General features: G+C 49.1%; 1 protein-coding gene across 1 annotated transcript in view; it reads right to left on the minus strand.

Moving 5' to 3' along the window:
- Positions 1 to 16531, minus strand: part of LOC111145157 (sorbin and SH3 domain containing 1) — a 163774-nt gene that overhangs the window by 17796 nt on the left and 129447 nt on the right. Inside the window, exons 22-26 of the mRNA XM_022499852.1 lie at positions 15406 to 15573; positions 11810 to 11856; positions 7508 to 7622; positions 7228 to 7353; positions 5585 to 5779 (exon numbers count right to left, since the gene is read on the minus strand). Of these exons, the coding sequence (XP_022355560.1) occupies positions 5585 to 5779; positions 7228 to 7353; positions 7508 to 7622; positions 11810 to 11856; positions 15406 to 15573 (651 nt within the window). The remainder of the gene's footprint in view (positions 1 to 5584; positions 5780 to 7227; positions 7354 to 7507; positions 7623 to 11809; positions 11857 to 15405; positions 15574 to 16531) is intronic.

Consider the following 16531-nt stretch of genomic DNA (forward strand, 5'->3'; position numbering starts at 1 on the left):
TGGGAAGGAAGCAGCCATGCAGGGACTTAGCACCAAACAGGGAAGTCTGACAACGGATTCACAGGAGGCACGTGACCGTGAGGAAGGTGACTGGATGTTGCTAGTGGGTGTCTACGTGCTTTCCAGCTCTGCTCCTAGCCCCTTCCCTGGACACACCCCTTCCATCTACCTGTGGACACCCTAAACCTCACCCAAAGCTCAAATCTCGCACACCCCCTTTCATGTTCCCACCTGTCTTGGCTGGGTTATTTGCTTGCCTTAAATGACACCCTCTTGGTATTTGCTTATAAACATCCCTATCCTTCAAGTCCAACGTCAAATGCCACTTTTCTTTCCAAAGTCTACCAGACTTCCACCTTCTCCCTCCTGTTGCTTATTATTTCTCCTTATCTTGAACGTTCAGGGTGAACTACCTGACTCTCCTTCCCTGTCTGCATTATAATGATTTATGAGCATTATATATATATATTTTTAAGATTTCATTTATTCATTTGACAGACAGAAATCACAAGTAGGCAGAGAGGCAGGCAGAGAGAGAGAGTGGGGGGGTGGGGAAGCAGGCTCCCTGCCGAGCAGAGAGGCCGATGCGGGGCTCGATCCCAGGACCCTGGGACCACGACCTGAGCCAAAGGCAGAGGCTTTAGCCCGCTGAGCCACCCAGGCGCCCTTGAGAGCATTATCTCTCCTCCCCTTCCCCGCAATGGAGATCATACATAGCTTTAACTGGGGTCCGTCACTTTTTTTTATCTTCTCTTTCACTCAAGTACTTATATTTATTGAGTACCTTCCATATATCAGGTGTCATGGTCCCTGACCTTAGGGCGCTCGCACTCTAATGGTGACACAGACCAGTGAAGGTAAGAAGACAAAAAAACTGAGATACCCCAAATCAGGTGCTGAACTTTGCTGGGGACACACAAAATCGGGGCACTTAATCCAGTCTTGCAGGGGCAGGGGGAAGCTGTCGGGAAAGGCTTCTGGAAGAAGTAACATCTAAGTGGAAAAGTGAAGGGCAGCTGGGGATTATCCAGGCAAACCAGCAGGGAGGTTGTGGAAGGCAAAGCTGGCTTGTTGTCTAAATGGTCAGATCACATGAGGCCTTCAATATATTAGCAGTGAAAGAAGAAAGGGTCGTAACATTTCAGAATGTCTTTTCATTTAAGGTACTCCGCTGAATTCCCTCCACTTACTGGTCAGATGTTCAACCTAGCTTCCTAACAACTATCATAAAATTGAACTTTGGTTCAGCTCCCTGCAGCGAGAACAGTGACTGGCGATTTTCCGGATCATGCACGCTGGTCTGGAATGCATTTATACAAATAAGTGACACAGCCCGAGGCTCTAGCAAGCTGACAGGCCACCAAATAACAGTTGTCCCTGAAGTCCTTTCCATCTTTAGCTCTATCATCCCAAGAGGGCCTCAAGGGGCAGGGAGCTTCTGCTGGTCCCCTTTTTGTGAGTGGTTCCCAGTCACAGGAGGCTAAAGTAAAGGGGCCAGGTGGGAGGTCTGGGGGCAGGGGCCCCTCTCACACAATCTTCCAGCTCTCAGGAGAGAGCCAGGCTGGGGTCAGGGCCGGGCACACCCACGGAGAAGGGGCTGGGGCTGGTGCTGGAAGAGGACGAGGAAGGGCGGGGACAGGAAGTGGTACACTTGGGTTCTGGAGGCCCACCAAGAAAGGAAAACCATTTTCAACAGGTCCATCTTTCCATGTTGCCAGCTACCCACCCCACCCCTGCCCTCTCCCATGTTCCATTAGGAAGTGGGAAGTATATATCCCCCGACTGGCCCAGGGTTCCCACACTATGCACACTTCCTGTACAGGCGAGCTCCTGGATCGGGCTGTGCTGACTCACAGCCGACAATAAACCAGGTCTCTAGGCACCGTGGGCTGACTCGGGATGTTTACAGAATTGTTCCCGTCAGAGACATTGAATTCTTCTCAGCAAGCCCCTTCTCCATCTCTCCCCAACCAGCTGCTCTTTGCTTGGTGGGACGCACCCTTCTCTTCCTCCTGGAACACACATTCCAGGAGTACCTGCTCTGGGACCAGGCAAGGCCTGCCCCAGGTTCTGCTCTTTTCCCTGGGCCAGGGAAAAGATCAGAGTGGGAATGGGAGAAATGATCCTCATTTCGCTCAGTGTGGGAGAAACAATCCACTTAAGGGGGCCCTCCCACAGGCCGGGCACTGCGCTTAGCTCATTTAGTCCTTACAACTGCCCTATGAAGACCCTATGAAGAAGAGACCACTTTTACTTCTACTTTGCATGTAGAAAACTGTGGCTGGCTAGCCTGATTATTCAACACTATCCCACAGTTAGATCCCGCTTTCCCACGGAATGCGATCTTGGTGTCTACAGGCCTCAAATAAATAATTGTTGAGTGACTAAATGAAACTTTAAAGTTTCAGGTCTGGGACCAAGCATAGTGTACTGGGGGTATTATACACAGTAAACAACAAATGAGGCGTCTTCAAGAATTCCATCTGATACTGAAGGCATTCTAGAATGTTCTCAGTTCCAGAAGTAGCTCTGGAATCATGATCTAACTGCCAAGTTTATCCTCATCCCCATCCCTAACTTTTTAGCACTCAAAACACCCTAAAGCCACTTTGGTCCTTGAAATCATTGTAGCTGACCCAGAGAGAAGATGGGACAGTCACCTAAAACCCTGGGTTGTCCATTCAAGGACCCTGTCCCTGCTGGGGTCCCAGCGCTGGGCCTGCATACATCTCCTCAGGACCCAAATGCATTTGTTCGTCAGCGAACAAAAGCCCTGTGCTCCCACACGAACACGAGACAGGACGAAGACCTGACAGAGCTGGGCGCCAGCAGTGCGCCAGGGGTTATGGAGACAAAGTGCAGCTCACACAAAACCAAACCACACGGAGCCAAACTGAAGCCTGCTGTTCTCAGCTGTGTTAGAACAAACGGAGGAAAGTCTCCAAGGCGTGAATGGATGAGAGGAAGGCTTTCCTTCTCATGGGGCTTTGGCACTGGGCCAGGAGGCAGCCAAAGGGGGAGTGACTTCTGAATCCCCTCAAGAGGCCAGTGCGGATTGTCCTTTACCTCCAAGTGTCCCCAGCCTGGCACTTTAATCAGTGGCCCCTCCGTTCCCTCCTGGGTACTATTTCTGCCCCCAAGGCAAGCGAAGGGCTCTCATTGGCATCCATGGGGCCACGGAAGACGGGCCACGGGTGAGACGTCCAGCCCACCCTGCCAACTGAGATGCCAAGGCACCCGCGGTCATGCTGCAGGCCTACCTGGCTCCCCGCACTCCGAGCAGCCCTCCTCTCGGCCTGCTCGCCACCTCTATGCAGCTCTGTCTGCTCAGCCTCCCTTCCCGGAAAAGGGCTACCCGGGGGCTTGCCGGGCTGGCTCTCCTCGGGCGCACGGAGGTCCGAGAGTCTCTGGTCCGCGCTCAGGCACCTGACCACGTCTGAAGGTCTCAAGCAGCTCTTCTTAGAGATCCTGGGTGCTCCGGGGTATCTCTCACCTGCCTCCCGCTCTGCTCTCCTCTCACACTGTCCGCGCTCTTCTCGCCTCGGCTGCCGCTTACCCTGGCTGCTAAAGGCGTTGCTGAGCTCCGAGATGACCCTATCAGAGCTCCCTGGCAGCATCTGCGGGAAGCTATCCTGGTGGACACCTGGGGGTGGCACGTGGACACCACTGTCCCCATTGACGTGAAGGAAGGTGGGGGCTCCGGGTGCCAAGGAGGCAGCTTTGTGGGAGGGAGGACGGGCCAGCGGGGAAGCCAGTGAGCGTGGGGCGGATCGATCGGACCAGCTCGAATGGGGAAGGCTGAGAGAGAGAGAAGAACCCGGTCTCGCCCACGAGGAGAGGGGGTCCATGTTATAGACAGAAGTTTCTGGAAGAGGAGGCAGGGGTGGGGTCAGGGCCAGAGGCCGCCTGCCTGGGACCCCAACAGTCAGGGAGATCCACTCAGAGGTGACAGCGTGCATCTCAGGGGACAGGGCTCGGTGGGGGTGGGGCAGGGATGAGGGGGCCGGCACGATGAGCTTGCTGTGACTGGCAAACTTAAAAAGAAAAGGAGAGAGAGGAAAACAAAGGAAAGAAGCAAAAAGGTACAAAAGTCAGCATAAAGAAGAGAGGAGGAAAATAATCACAAGGGATATACAAAGAGGAATGAAATGCAGAGGACGAGGACACTCTGGTGTCCAAACAATGAAATCGTTCAGTTAGGTTGGAGAGAAAGTGGGATGTGGCTGTGTGCACGTGTGTGCACAGTGTGTGCAGGTAGAGGAAGGGGGGAAAGCGAGGGGTATGGAGACGGGAGAAAGGGGTCCATCGGGGTGGTTACAGACGGCCCTGGTGCGGTCTGTGGAATCGGACTTTCAGAGGGACACACTGTAAGCTGCTCACCCCACCACACCCCACCCCACCCCTGCTGCCACTGAAGAGCCTTGACCCACACCACGAAGGGAAAAAGGTGCCCTGCCACAGTCCTGCCCCTTCTTTGGGCTTTTATTCTATCTATAGTTCCCAGCCAAGAGCCTTCCAGAGATGGATATGAGCAATGGAGACATTTTGTTTTATAGCTGTGCTTGGCTACAGTGAAGTGAAAAATCTCGCTGAGTTCCTCTAATTACTACAAAGCAGAATGGCCTGCACTGACTCCATGCCCCCTCCCCATGAGATCACAGGAGATGGAGCTCACTGTGCAGGAAGCCCTGGGTCAGCCTGTCTAATGCCTTCTGCCAAGAACCATCCCTGGGGTCGGGGTGGGCAGGTGGAAGGAAGTAAGGAGAGGATGATGGAAAAGAGGCACCATCCAAGTGTCATCCTAGGTCCAGGTCCGGGTCCCGCTCTCACACTGCTGGCCATTCTCCCTACACCTTACCATGGGGGTACGGTCAGTGGCCTTCACAGGAAGTCACCCCACCATGCCTCTTCTGAACCCAAGGTCCTAATTCTTTCTTGGCTTTGGGGAAGTGGGGATGGGTTGGGAATAATTTATATATTTTATAAAACAAGTCCATTTATAATAAACGTTTAGGAATGCAAACATCTTACTATGCCTGTAAAACTACTTCCTTTTGGCCCAGCGTAAACAGGGACGCTGTCTGTTCCTTTCCCAGCCTAGTTCCTGCTTGCAAACAATACTCGGGATCTGGTCTATCTGTCTGAGGATGAGAGTGCAAGATTCTCTCTTTCAATCTTTGCCTTCTGCAGGCGGGCCTTGACCAGTAAGATGCTGAAGAGAACCCGCCTGGGTCACGGTATGTATTGGACAGCAGCGGTCCCCAGACAACCAGCTTCACGCAGGGTAGGATGCTCCTAGTTCCGGACCAACTGCTAAAGTCTCTCATTTCTCTGGCCCTAACCATGTTATCCCCAGAGCCGCCACCTTAAGCTCTTCTTTTCCCCAACATAATAGTTGTCCCTCCAAGTTCTCGAAACATGTCATTTGTACCCATGAAAACAAACCCTTGTGTGTACTCTCTGCATGACTGCAGGGAGTTCCTAATCACAGTGCTGCAGAGCCACCCCAGAGGGCCTGCGTGCCCTCAGCACCATGGACGGGTCGGTGAGGAGTGTGAAGACCAAGGACAAGAAGTCTAGGTACCTGTGGGCTCGCGGTGCCACTGCGACTTGGGGAGGAGGAGAAAGGCAGGTCGATGTAATCCACGGGGTTTTTCACCAGGGGCCGCTTGATCACGTCCACGTAGGTGATGGGGAAGATGCCCTGCCGGGACGTCCCTGGGATCCTCCCTTCGTACCAGTTCTCGTCCACCTGTCGGAGCAGCGTGATCCTCTCACCCTGCAAGACACGGCAAGGACCTTGGGCCACCACGCCTTGGCAGGTCTGAGGCCCCTGCCTGCCCCCTGTGCCATCCCTCACTGTTCATCACATCCTTTGTTCAGAAAAGCCTTCCTGGCTAGACTAGGATAAAACCAGTATCGCAGAGATGAGTTGCTGACAGCAGGAGAGCTACCTGGAGGCTGGGAAGTCAAGCTTAGTTTTCAAATACTGCAGCAAAGGAAAAGGTCAGAGTCATCCCCCCAGCTAACAGCCAGATGGAGGGGTTTTGCCTCATTTATCACAAAATCGATATCCAATTGTCTCCAAAAGCAAAGGTTTGGGAGGGTTATCTTTTTTCCTTCCCTTTTAGAACTTTGTTTTTCCCTGTACCATTATAGAAAAGTAAAAAAAAAAAAAAATACATTAAGCGGAAAATAAGTATTACTCAGAAGATTATCACTTGGGTAACCACAGTTAATATTTTGATACATGTATTTCCCAGATTTAATTCTGTGCATGTGAATTAGACTTGCAACATATTTTTCTTATGAAAATTGAGCAAGCACTATATTTCACTTTCCAGCCTTCTTTTTCATCCTTTACGACACAGAGTTGAACCTCCTTCTTTATCAAGAAATAGAATTCTATGGTTTTAATGCTATGGTAGCAATAGCGGAAGAGCCCACCGCAGGCTGTTCTGTGACACACACATGTAATGACTTAATTACTGGTCTCCCAATACTGGGCATGGAGGGGCTTATCTTTCCCATAAGGTGGTTCATCTTTTTCTAAGGCACATGTCCACTTCCCTAAATCCTTACTAAAATTAGTAACTAATAACTTCAGCAAGCCAGAGTTTTGACATGGGAAGACAGTGTTTGCTCGCTGGGAAGAAAGGCATCACTGTGCAGCTCACTCAGGCGAGCACGCCCAGTCCTTGAGGGCACCAACCAGATGCCATGCTTTATGCTGAGGGCCTCACGGAGGTGGTTTCCTTGAATCCTCTTAAAACAGCTCTAGGATAGGGTCATTTGTCTTCATTTCACCTGTGAGCAAAGAGCAGCTTGGAAAAAGTCTTTAACTTCCCAGAGGCGAGGCTGACTTTTGGCTTCAGAGGACTTGTTCCTCTCCACTGTGCCATAGGAATATGTCGTAAACCTAGTCACGACGACTTTCCACATCATGGAGTGCTCAATAAATGCTGGCTGAAGAGGTCTAAGACTCCAGAAACACCGCCTTTAATCAGTGAACTCATGTGACTAAGCTCTGAGAAAGCCTAGGGTTTATTTTTTAAATCCCTCACCTCAGAAAATTCTCCACCTGCCCTTCAAGCAGTCCTACGTGGGGCACAGCTCTCGGGCACAGGGACGGTACCATGAGACGAGTAGATTGCCGTCGTGCCCCTTCCCCCACGAGAATAGGGCCATCCAAACAGAGCCCCAGGTCCGAGAAGAGAGGGTACTTACCTTCCTGAAGGACATTTCTACTTGTGTATCACCATTGAAGTTGAACTTGGCAACAGCTTCTCCGTATTCCAAAACCTGCACCGGTGCCAACTTCTTGGGCTGAGCCTTCTCAGCAGGAGGAAGAAGCTGAGAAGGGAAAAGAGGCAGAGGAGAAGGAAAAGAGTAGAAAGCGAGGGGAGTGAGAGGAAGGGAGGAAACAAAAAAATACAAGTTCTTGGTAAGTGCGTGGTGCTGGGGGCAGGACCGGGCTGTCCTGGGGAAAGAGAAGGGGTGACCGTACCTCGATGTAGGAGCGCGGGAAGATGCCCACCCGGCCGTGGTGCTCTCCTTCGTACCAGTTCTGGTCGATCTGCTTGTAGATGTACACGATGTCCCCCTTCTGCAGAGGAAGCTCCCTGTCAGCAGAGGTCAGAGCACGTCAGCAGACGGTTCCAAATGCATGAGATGAGGACACTCCATATTTTAGCAAAAGGAAACTCTGACTGAGGTCAAAGGGGACAAATTACAGAAGAGGGGGCTCCATATTCGGGAGGGAGAACCCTGCTCTTTAGGAGGTTATATCTCTTTGGGCCACTTTTCAGTCTTCTGTGGGATGGATGTTGACTTTCCAACCGGCTCCCCACTCCAAAGTGCTCACAGGCCTTATGGTTGTGGGTTTTCTCAATGTATTTTTTGTGAATGCTGGTCTTACGTTCAGAATGTTTACGCAACACGGAACAATGCACCCAGCAGTCTCAACTGATGTCCAGTAAATGACAAAAGTCTCCCTGTAGATGCTTTCATTGTCTTTACTATCCTTCCATGCCCAAGCAAGGCATGCTTTCATTGCTGGAAATGACCATCAAATTACTTGTGAGAGACTGACATCCTCGTGTCGTTCCAGCCAGCCAGCCCAGCCAGCCAGCCACATCACCCTCCCCGCATCAGTCTATCATCATGCAGTAGAAAGGCTCTGAAATTAGCCAGATCCGGGTTTAAAACCCAGTTACACCATTTACTAGCTTGGAGACCCGGGGCAAGATACGGAATCTCTCAGAGATACTTTATCTGAAAATAGGAGCTAAGTCAGAGTTATTGGAAAAACGTAGCAACAAACTCAAAGTAAGAGGCCCAGCACAGTGCCTGTTACAGAGCTAGCTCGGGAAATGGGAAGTTGCTTCTTCCTTTTCGACATGGGAAAGAACCTTGGAAAGAAAAGTGGATTTTCCTTAAAATGTTCTTCATGTATTTGTGCAACTTTTCTATCTCCATCCATCCCTTTGCTGGCCTTAATAATGATGCTGTTAACCTCTAATCAGGGTTCCTTCTTAAAAAAAAAAAAATGAAAAAGATAAATTATAAGTAAAATAAAAACCCAAGATGAGGATAACAATTGTAACAATTATAGCTTGAAAAGTTTTTTGAGTTAAAAAAAAATGACCTAGATCTTTTCCATTTGCATCAAACCAACAGCAATGGAAAGAAAGGCTCTGACTGCAATTTGGAGGGGGCAGGCCTGTGTCCTCTGCTGTGTGCCAGGAAGTCCCACGGTTCTGTGAAGGATGCTGGCTAAACAATGGGGGCACATCTGGAAGACTTTACACAAAGTCAGCACTGTGCTGAGTGCAAGAACAAGGCAGCCTTTGTGGATCTTGCACTGGTAGACCAGATTCTAACCCTGAGGAGGCCCGTGAAGGGGATCTGGGACATTTGTCTCTGTAAGAGAGAATATTTGGGGCCAGTTTTTTGCTGTAGCTCTCCTTGGGCGTGTTTGAATTCCCTCCTCTCTTTACCCCCCAACCATGGACACATGGCTGTGCTGGACCCTCAGCATATCCACTCCTGCTGGAGACGCTCCCCGGTCTCCCGCCCTCAGTGACTCGCAGCTGTGGAGACAGGTGGGAGTGTCATGGCCCCGCATTAAGCAAGGAGGAGGACAGCTCATGGGGGGCTGAGAGGTCTGCAGTTAGCCTTCCTGCACTGTGGACCTCATGCCCATCTCCCGAAGAACCACACCGCAAGGTCTGGTGGTAACGAGGTTTTGAGAAGCAATAATACAATATACTTCATTCAGATCTTTTCTGGAGTGTCCCCATGAATATTCTCAGCACAGTAGAGGCTCGGATAAGTCCTGTGGATAAGAACCCTGTTCAACTTTGTTGACTTGAGTGCTCCTACAGAACACTTTTTTGAGTAACCTACTATGGAGAAAAGTAGAACCTGGTGATTAAAGACGTTTAGAAGACCCAAGTCAATGGATCTATCATTTACTCTTAAAAAAAAAAAAAAAAAGGTTTATTAACTTTTCTGGGATGGGGCAATAACAGCACCGAGCCAGGAGGAAGGACTCCTCTCTCCAATATTAGCACAATTTTAATTCTTTTTTTTTAGAGAGAGAGAGAGAGAGAGAGAGAGAGAGTGTGTGTGTGTGTGTGTGTGTGTGTGTGTGTGTGTGTGCAGGGTGGGGAGGGGCAGTGGGAGAGGGACAGAGAATCTTAAGCAGACTCCATGCCCAGTGCAGAGCCCAACATGGGGCTTGATCCCACAACCCTGAGATCATGACCAGAACTGAAATCAAGAATCAGATGCTTAACTGACTGAGCCACCCAGATGCCCCCAGCATTAGCATTATTGATAAATGGTGACAATTCCATCTCAGTCAGCCTTCCCTCTTCTATTGGACAAAGATGCTTTAAGGAAAAAATTGTTCAGACTTTTTAATGAAACCTACATAAATATGATTATCATCACAATACCATTCAATGACTACATGTACCTCTCTCATTCCAAAGGAAAAAGGGGAAAAGGTAATATTAATTTGTATAACTCTGTTATCTTCTCTTTGGTTAAAAAGAAGGGACGGGGGGTGCCTGGGTGGCTCAGTGGGTTAAGCCGCTGCCTTTGGCTTGGGTCATGATCTCAGGGTCCTGGGATTGAGCCCCACATCGGGCTCTCTGCTCAGCAGGGAGCCTGCTTCCTCCTCTCTCTCTGCCTGCCTCTCTGCCTGCTTGTGATCTCTCTCTGTCAAATAAATAAATAAAATCTTTGGAAAAAAAAAAAAAGAAGGGACGGGGGAGATGCTGACTTTTGTTACATGATGCGAAATGTTTTATAAGTATTACCTCAACTGCCCTGCAAGAGTGGCATTTTTTTTTTCCATTTTATTTTTTTAAAATACTTTATTTACTTATTTGAGAGAGAGAGAGACACACACACACAGGGAGAGAGGTAACACAAACAGGGAGAGTGGGAGAAGGAGAAGCAGGCTTCCTGCTGAGCAGGGAGCCTGATGTGGGGCTTGATCCCAGGACCCTCGGATCATGACCTGAGCTGAAGGCAGACGCTTAATGACTGAGCCACCCAGGCCCCACTATGTCCATTTTATAAATGAGGAAATTTGAGGTGGAGGTTGGTGACTTGCTCAGAGTCACAGATACAGCAAGGGGCACAGTCATGATGCAAACACAGGGCTTCCTGACTCTAGAGCCCATCTCTCCAGCACACTAGACTGCCACTTCTAGTTAGCTAATGAGCTAAAGGACTGGAGTAATTATAAACAAACCCAACACGCCAGATTTGTGCCTAGGTCTAGAGACCGTGGCCTGGTCACTCATTTTGTGTTGGAGGAGATCAAAATCCTGGCTGAGTCGTCTTCTCCATGGCGTTACTCAGCGTCCAGTGATGAAGAGCTTTCCCTCTCATCACCAAGAATGGAGATGTGGGGGGGCCTCCCATCAGCAAGACAATGGGATGACATGCTGGTTATTGCTGCCAATGGAAACTCATGGCCCATTTTAATCCATAATTAGATAGGAAATGAGTAGGTTCCTTGTAGAACCCAGTCTTTGGTAGCATTTTCCAAATTCCATTCCATGGAATAGAAAGGCTTCCTGGTCATCCAAATTTAGGTAACACTGGGTAAAATAAGCTAATCAGGTTTCTTCATTGAAAGCCTTCTAGAGCCATTACTATGCCAATAGCAAAGTCTCTCTGGGAAGAAGGAGGCACGGGAGGTATAGACATAGTGTGCAGTGGTTCCTAGACTCATTTCTAGGATAGAAGACAATTTTTAAGAAATATTTTACAGAGCTAGCCCTTTGGGGAACATACTGCTCTCCTGTGTGTTCCCATTATCTTTGAATGTCATCAGACGTCATAGCGAAACTAATAAAGTTATCATCCTAGACACTGGTTCTGGTTCCTCCCATAGAAAAAGTGGGTCAGATCGAGCCACCACTTCATCAAGCAAACGGAGTCCCTGGATAAGAGGTGGCAGGTGCCCCAGTGGTAGAAGCTCAGGCTCTGGCACCAGGCTGCCCAGGTTTGAATCCCCTGCCTCTGTCACTGACCAGCTTCGGGAAGCTCCTTGACCTCATAGCCTCTCTGTCTCTCCATCAGTGTAATGGGGATAACAACGGCGCCAGCCCCAGAGGGTTCTGGTAACCACTGAATCAGTTACCATATGTAAGAAACGTGAATGGCGCTTGGCACGTAGGAAACTCTATAAATTACTGTTTTTAATCATCGTTGTTTTCCTCCATCTCTTTACAAGTGAGCTGTGTTTCAACAGAGGCAGTCATAAAAACAAATTGGTGGTACTTACTTGAGGGTCTGAGCTTTAAAGTCAAATTTGGCTCTGGCAGGTCTCATCTAAACACAAGAAACAGTGACAATTTAAAATCACAATTTATGTACAATGAAAAGGACACATTTTCAAAAGTTTCCAGAAAGCAAAGCAGAAAAAGTCACTCTAACTAGTTCATTCTGGTGTAGAAATCTGGGCAAAATTCCACTTATCTGACCTCAGCAGAACACTAGATGAATGTTTGATCAACTATGTCATGCATGAGAATCTCCCTAAGGAAGCCAGATTTGGGGAAGAGATGCTTTGAAAAGTCCCAAAGCTGCAGCACTATTTCCCCAAAGCTGACCATGGCTATTAAAAACAACACACACACACACCAGTCGGCCAGAAGTCCCAGACATTCCTACCCTTTGGGGGACATCTTCTATTCGCCTGACTTAAATTATGATTGGCAAGTGGACAAAACCCTCGTTCACCTCTCACATGACGTCATCTTTGACTCCACAGATTTCTCACGGCCTGTGAGATCATCCCAAAAACCAGACAAAGCGAGCCCTGAGTTCATGCTCTTTCTCCAAAGCTTCCCTTCCTTTTGGGTAGCCCTCTCCTTCCAGACCCCAGGCCTGGAAGTCCTCTGCACACTCCAGTTCCTCAGGTCTGTCACTCAGTCACACCAACCCTCCCTCCAGAACCTTCCACAAACGCACTCAGGTCTGACCTCTAGCTCCTACACTCACAAAGCTTCCTTTGACTATGTGTTCTCTTTACTTTCATCTACTGTCACTCAGGAGCACAAATAACATTCCTCAAATACTTCCGTCCATTACTTCCTTGCTTTGAAGTCGGCTGAAGCGCTCAAGTATCCCTCGGATCAAATCTGAATTCCTGATAAGGGTTAAGGGTTTTGGGTAATTTCTCCCCAATTTCACATACTTTCTCTTCAACATTCGAGGACAAAGTGGAGAGGAAAAATGTGAGACTCGGTGAGAAAAAAAAACTGGTATTTAAATGCTCTCTCAAGCTTAGTTTTAGGTCCTAAACCCATCAGTGATATGTCTCCTATTTGCAGGCTCCTCAAGCTGGGATCTTGTAGGGATTTTCTTAAGGATGGTGAATTTCCCACAGGAATTTCTTTTTGCATTTTCACGTTGATGTTTTGCCTCTATCTATCTGTTCACATATATATTAGAGGCCAACTGAATGTCTACTTTACAATCCATGCCACCCAATTTCAATGCCTGCATTTGAGTCTGTGACCAAAGAGCACAGTTTAGTAGTTGGAAGGGAATAAGAAAAGAACGGTTGTGGACTTAACGATAAATGACAAGTTCACAAGAGAAGGCCAGATAACCAACATTGTAAGATGAAAATTTCACAGTGATTCCAATTAAAAAAGGAAAAAAAAAAAAAAAGATGGTCATTACCCAAGGATAGCCAGCTGTAGAGCTATGGGAACTTTAACAAACGTATACCAAATAGCACCAGATTCACACTTTGAGTGGTAACTGAGTTTAGGCAGAGGGATATCATTAATTAAGTTTTACAAGTGTGTAATTAACTACTTAATCTGTAAATTGGCTTAGGCCAATACCGGGGATTGGTGAAAACAAATTTATTTCCACTAAACAGAAGCCATACGTTACTCAAAGTTTAGAAAAACACTGATTCCATGGGGCTGTTAAGACATATTAGGAGTCTTCATTGCCTATGCAAAGCAGCATCTCCCTCCTCACCTGCCTCTGCCTCCCTGAGGCCCCATCTGTCTACCCCTCCCCCAGCTCCCACAGGACTGTGTCACCTGTCATAGCAGAGACGACAGTCATGTTGGTCCCCCCCCCCCCACTAGACTCCAGCTGCCCAAGGGCACAGTCTGGGTCCTGTTTCCATTTCCATATGGGGCCTCGACCAGAGCTAGCGGTCACCCACATTCTCCTCAGTGGGGATGGAGTACATCTCCACAGCCCTGTGCACCTGGGACTTGTTGGTCTCTGTTCTCCCACGCCTGTCAGTCAACGTCTAGGGCAGTGATTCTCAAAGTGGGGTCTCTAAACAGGCATCATCAACGTTACCTGGGAACTGGTTAGAAAGGCCATCCTTGGGCCCCACCCCACAATTAGAACATCTGTGGGTGCAGCCCAGCAATCTGTATTTTAACAAGCCCCCGGGACATTGTGATGACCGCTTGAGTTCGAGAATCACTCTCTGGAAGGGATACAAGGTGGGTTAGGCAGTTTGCCTGCCTCTCTCCAAGGCTGTTCTGCCCCAGCTGCATTTCTGTGCACACGTATTACCCATCCATGTATCTATGTAGCCCTGCGCCTTGTGTGTTCCCCTCTTCCCCATCACTAGCAAGCGGGTAGGCCTGCGAATGAGGAGAATCCATCAACAGAGCCTTCAGAGTAGGGGGGTTCTGAGGAGCGGAAGGCTGAGGGCTGGGTCTGCCTTTCCCTTGTATCTGAGTCAGCACCTGCTAACTTCTGCCTCTTCTCATCACGTTTCCTTTCTCTTCATCACCTTAGAGTATCCTTCCCCGTCCCTGCTTTTCTTTCATTCTGGTTCTCTTTCCTCTCTTTGTCACAGAAAGCTTCCATTTCTTTAAAAACAAAACAAAAAACCATTTGATGAGAATAGCCAGTGCCTCTGTCACTCAAACATGGAAACATGAATATTAATCTGTTACACTGAAAGATTTATAAACCTGTCCATGCTTTCACGTCACTCCCCCAGCTTCCTCTGAAGCCTCAGACACACACACTTCCCCAAAAGGAGCTAATCTTTAGGGGACCCCGGGGGCCACACGGCAAAACACATTGTGAGGCAAACAGCAGCATCTGGCCGGGGTAAGAATTTCAACATGTCAGCCTTCGTGCAGGAGGCCAAGGCCTGGATAAAATCGCTTCAAAGATCTGTGCTTTCTTCCTGCCTTTTATAATATTAAGCTTTGTAATCTCAGCCAAGAAACGTCAAAATTAAGGGAACAAATGAAACGTCTCTCAGAGAGCTCTCTTACCCTCCGTGGGCTTATCCTAACCCCAAAACTCCTTGGGTTTCGAAAGTCTTCAGTGAGGCTCAGCACTGATAAACACCTTATTCAACTAATTCATCATTTGATACCGAGCGGCAATAATATTCTCTGATATTTGGGGACCTGGGTAAACAGCGTAAACGATGCATTGCTCGCTAACTTTTATAACAAGCTTCATGAAACCGCCTCTTCAAAGAAGAATCTTCTAATCGCTCGCACGACAGTTACTAACGCGCGCGGACTGAGGTGCAAGGCTTCTAGGCGGGTGCGCAGGCAGCACAGTGTCACCGTACAATGCAGGATGTTGGGGGGCTGGAGTCATGATGGCAGCCGATGCTCTAGGCATGCATGGGGTGGGGGGTACGCCAGCAGATCCCGGGCCCACAGCCAGGCATGCTTGAACATACAGAGCACAGGACATGATGGGACTCGCGTCCGTGACCAGCCACAGAGGAGCCGAAGCGAGCCTACGGAAGCCGGGGCGACAGATGCCATCTGGAGAACTAACTCGGCCTACGGAGGGCAGTGCTGAGGGGAGGCGCGGGCATTGCTTTGGGTCAAGCAGCAGACGGAGGCAACCAAAACAGACCTCTGACCCAGATTTCCTTTTGGCCGTATCGTCTATATTGAGGAGGTCCCCAAAGCGCTCATTAGTGATAAACTGATGGTGCGTCGGGATGACGCCCGTGTGGCGACGAGCTGCGATATCGGCCTCTTCTTGTTCACGCTTAAGTCGTCTCTGGTCCGCTAAAAGTTTCTGCCATGAAATTGCATAAAAGGGGCAGTAAATCATCCAGTGCAGGGTGTTGGAAAACTGCCAACGCAACAACTAAGAAGCAAGGGGCTGGGTAAATTGTGGGGACACGCAGGAGGGTTGGCGTGGGAGGGGCTTCACGGCCACAACTCCTGCGTCCCCCTGCAGTCGCACCCCACACGCTCTGCGGAGGAGGGAGACCACACCACACAGGAGACCCCAGGGGACCCCTGGGCCACGGGGGAAGGATGAATTCCAGACAGTTACACTGTCCAGAAAACTACCTCCTGGCTCAGCCAAGAGCCTCCTGATCCCAGTACATGGCCCCAAAATCCAGGGCCTCCGGGGGCAGGAGCCAGTGGGGGTTGGAGGCCATAATCTGGAGCATCTACAAGCCTGCTGGGCTGGACGTGGGGGGCTGGGAGAGCTCCCCTCACCTCACTTAGGCGGTGGGGATTTCCTAGTGTCTTCCCATAGTGGGACCAGGGATGGCTGATTCCTCCCACCCGGATCTGGGCTCTGACTATGCAGGAGCTATGGAACTAGGTCATTTTTTGTACTTCAGAGGTCTGTTACTCTGATACGCTCCAGAGCAGAGCCACCCATTTCAGAAACTATGCACCCCTTCTCCTAGGCTGGCCAACCCCTCCCCTGAGCACAATGTTTGGGGGCCTTGGCACATGCATCAAAAGCTACTTACTTGACTGACAGGCATCATCAATTACTTGCTTACTGTACCTTTTACACAACTATCTCATTAGGTGAAATGAGGCTGAGTATAAAGGATTGATGTAGAATAGAAATATAAAAGATGAGCTAGGAATAAAAACACCTCAGTTTAGAAGAATTATGCTCTCCTAAGTTAAGGAAATAGTCATCTACTTCTATTCTTAAAGACTTCTTTTTCTCCTTCTATTTTTAAAGGCTGTTTCAAATAATTAAACAATGTTGCATTTTACCA

This window comes from Enhydra lutris, unplaced genomic scaffold (genome assembly GCF_002288905.1).
Source record: "Enhydra lutris kenyoni isolate GAN:26980312 unplaced genomic scaffold, ASM228890v2 scaffoldscaffold12, whole genome shotgun sequence".
Classification (NCBI taxonomy): domain Eukaryota; kingdom Metazoa; phylum Chordata; class Mammalia; order Carnivora; family Mustelidae; genus Enhydra; species Enhydra lutris.